General features: G+C 49.9%; 2 protein-coding genes across 9 annotated transcripts in view; both read right to left on the bottom strand.

Annotated features, from left to right (window-relative positions):
• The window catches only part of LOC113208117 (KH domain-containing, RNA-binding, signal transduction-associated protein 2-like), a 231,155-nt gene that overhangs the window by 183,873 nt on the left and 43,816 nt on the right, over positions 1–3,466 (bottom strand). The window lies entirely within an intron of this gene.
• LOC113208471 (uncharacterized) overlaps positions 1,537–3,466 on the bottom strand; it is a 4,288-nt gene continuing 2,358 nt past the window's right edge. For 2 of the 4 annotated variants that reach the window (XM_052274301.1, XM_052274296.1), the window contains exon 5: positions 1,537–1,612. In XM_052274301.1, coding sequence (XP_052130261.1) covers positions 1,584–1,612 — 29 coding nt within the window. In that variant the 3' untranslated portion in view covers positions 1,537–1,583. Of the gene's footprint in view, positions 1,744–2,513; positions 2,658–3,466 lie in introns of all 4 variants that reach the window. The other 2 variants (XM_052274291.1, XM_026425481.2) reach the window with 2 other exon arrangements.

Raw genomic sequence — 3,466 nt, forward strand, 5'->3', positions numbered from 1 at the left:
AGGAGGTATAGTACACCGAGAATAACCACAATGTCAGAGGCTTGAACTAATTTCCCCTGAGGGCGTGGATCGGAGGGGCCCGCTGAGGAGAAGGGTTGGGGAGGAGGGGAGGAGGGGCAGAAGGTGGTGAGGGGGTGGTGAGAGGGGGGAGGGGGTCGGCGCCGATATGTGGGCGTGTGTCGTGTATCGGGCCGTGTTGGCTCAAGGTACCGCACCCGGGCAGGAGGCTGATTACACACACCGCCATACGGAAACGGCCAATGCCGCCGCCGTCGCCCCCGTTTCAGGAAATAAGAGAAAGACTTTGTCAACCGGTGCAAAACTCTTGCTTATTGCTTATCGCATCGCTCTCTGTCGATATGAACACGACAAACACGAGGGAGAGGGAAGGGGGAGGGGGGAGAAAGGGGGAGGGAAGAGAGAGTAAGGGGGAGTATGAGCAAACTCGTGGGGCGCATGTTCGTGTGCGTGCGTGGCCGTCTGTGCTTCGCGCAACGCAAGGGGCCTCAATGTTTTGCATAACTTTCTCTCATTCTGGCAAACCTGCGTAGCCCCGGCCTGTACCCGGCCTGGCCCCCGTACAATAACAGCGAGCGCGCAGCCATTTTATAAGGCTATATGACTCCCCGCGCGGTCCATACACATCCCCCAGAGAGGGTAGCGCGAACACCGCGTTATTGTTTCCCTACTGGGCACGCCACATGCCACGGCGCAGCACTTCGCCCTTCTCTCTCTCTCTCTCTCTCGTGGACTCCTCAGCCCCCTTTCCCTTTCGATTGTCCCTGCGGTGTCTCGTCTCCCCTCTCAGTCGCTCACAGCAGTTCAAGAGGCGCTAAGACGGCAGAAGAGCTTATTCCCGGCGCACAGCTTATACGGGGATTTGCAAAGCAAACAGGGTACGACGAAACCAGCACGGCCATGTCTGTCTGGCGCCCGCGGGAGGGAGCGGCAAAGAGAGAGAAGAAAAGTTGGTAAAGGAGGGAAGGAAAAAGAGGGGGAGGCAGACAGGGAGAGATAGAAAATGGAGAAAATAAGAGTGGGAATGAATACTGAAAAATATTGAGAAGTGTACGAGTCTTGTAGCAGTAGGACAAAGATTACGTCACAGAATGCATTAAGACACTCGTACTTATAGTAATGGAGGGCAGTCCTACTCGATTGGTAGTAGTAAAGCCCAGCAGCGTTTTCCAACAGTGTGGCTGCTCACATGCTTCCGCTACGATTACGCACCGCAGTCCCGTCCCGTCCCGTTTCGGGACCAACGATAATATTGCATTCCGTTTACCGCGGCGACGCGGCGCCGACGGGTAAAAGGCACAAGAAGATGGAGAGGCCGCCGTGAGCATAAATATTGGAAGTCCACGGCTTTCATCTCCGGGCCGGGCCGAAAGCGGGAGCTGCGCGGGCGGGCGGCACGGGACAGCGCGCCGAGTCGGCCTTTCTGACCAAAAGACCTGATTGGGGTCCCCTGGCTTGCTTGCTTGCGTACGCTTCTACGGGGGATGAGGGGGGATAAAGAAAAAAAGAGCCGAAAAATAACGCGCGGGGCAGAATAACGTGCATTTATTCGTCATAACCATCGCTCAGCCGAGGTGCACTGTGAGGCCAGGACGGTGGTGGTGGTGGTGGTGGTGGTGCTTGCGGTGGTGCTTGCGGATGTACACCACCTGGGGAGGTGGCTGCACGTACGAGGGCTGGCTGTGGAGCACGATCACCTTGGGGCGGCGGTGAAGACCGAAGAACCTTAGGGGACGGAAAGCAAGTCGGCGGACGTGAAAATGCGCGGCGTCGGATGTCAGGTCAGACTCAAGGAGTCAATAGATAGTAGATAGTGTGCGGAGCCCACTGTAAATCTGCATGCCTAAGCACGGTGATGAACCGCTGAGCTGTGCACGTTTACCAAACAGACGCTTTGCGAATTGCGAGGTATTCGGATGCTCTGTAACTAAGAAGCATTACTTTGCACTTTACAAAGCCTAATTTGCAATTGCGAAGCAATGCTTTACAATTTGCTGTGAAGCATATCTGGGTAATTGCAAATGTAAAGGCTTCGTAGTTACAAAGCATCTGTGTCATTGGATTTCCAGTATACATACGTATGAAAACATAAAGACAGACTAAACAGTAAATTTCTTACGAACAGGTTCGTAATGCAAACCAAAACCCTCGTTAGCTCACGAAGGATTTTGAAGCGTTTATTACGAACTAATTCTTTGTAAGCTTACGAACAAATGGTTCGATTGTTCGTAAGAACCTTCCTGGCGTTACAAACAAATGATTTGCAGTGAAAAAAATCTCTTTGCAATACAAAGAATGGGAATTGTTCGTAATGTTTCAAAGCATAAGCATATTACAGTGTACCGAATAGGCTCCATAATATTTTGGCTTATTACCGCATGCATTGTAGGCAAGCGGGGAAGGGCAACCAACCCACAAGGTTGAATTAGCAATAGAATAACCACAAAATTAGTACGGGGCCTATAGAACACCCAGTGAAGAAAATAATACTTTACCTTTTAGGACGGACAAGAGAGGCCTCGATCTGGGATTTAGCGCCGTGCGAACCACCGAGCGAACTGACACGAACGGTATAAGGCTCACGACGAGCACGAATTAGGTGATTCTTGCCGTCAATGACGTCGTAGGATTGAATTCCACTGAAAGATGATAATATGATCGAAGAATAACAGTAATGCTTAATCACGGTCATAGAGGCAGATGGCATGCCATCTGCAGATCTGGTTCGTTCGTGTGTCACTGATCAGGACCCGAGAGAGAATTATTCGGTACGGGAGATATTGCGCAGGACCCTTAAGTAAGGAAATTAAGATGTAACGAAAAGACAATCCAATTCGAGTCACGTCACGTTCACCCCACGTTCACGTCACATTCCTTCATATGTGAAAAAAGTCATATTCTTGTAAATGTTAATGTCACATTATTTTTCATGTGACTTAAGAATTTCTAATCCTGGCCCGGCTATGAGTCAAGTTGAAACGAATGTGACAGCATGATTAAACCAATGTGACCAGTTTCTGCATGCACTGATAAACTAAGTGTTCAACTGCTCAACACTTGTAAGTGTGCAACTGCAAGTTGAATACTTGCGAGTGTGCAACTTTGTAATCGTACACTTGCAAGTGTTCAACTCAGGAGGTGTGCAACTCCTTATTTGAACACTTGCTTAGATTGGACGATTAATGTGTAGGAAGTGCTCAACCGAGGAGTTGCACACTTGCAAGTGCACACCTACCAAGTTGCACACTTGCAAATGCACACCTACCGAGTTGCACACTTGCAAGTATTCAACTTGCAGTTGCACACTTAAAAGTGTTGAGCAGTTGAACACAGTGTGTTAATCAATATGACGACACATGAACTCAATTAGGAGAAGTTAGAAAACCTCACGCATCAATCACAACTCACGTATTAGGTTTAGCGGGCTCGGCAGCCGCCAGCCCGGCGA

This window comes from Frankliniella occidentalis, unplaced genomic scaffold (genome assembly GCF_000697945.3).
Source record: "Frankliniella occidentalis isolate FOCC.00 unplaced genomic scaffold, Focc_3.1 Scaffold8, whole genome shotgun sequence".
Taxonomy (NCBI): domain Eukaryota; kingdom Metazoa; phylum Arthropoda; class Insecta; order Thysanoptera; family Thripidae; genus Frankliniella; species Frankliniella occidentalis.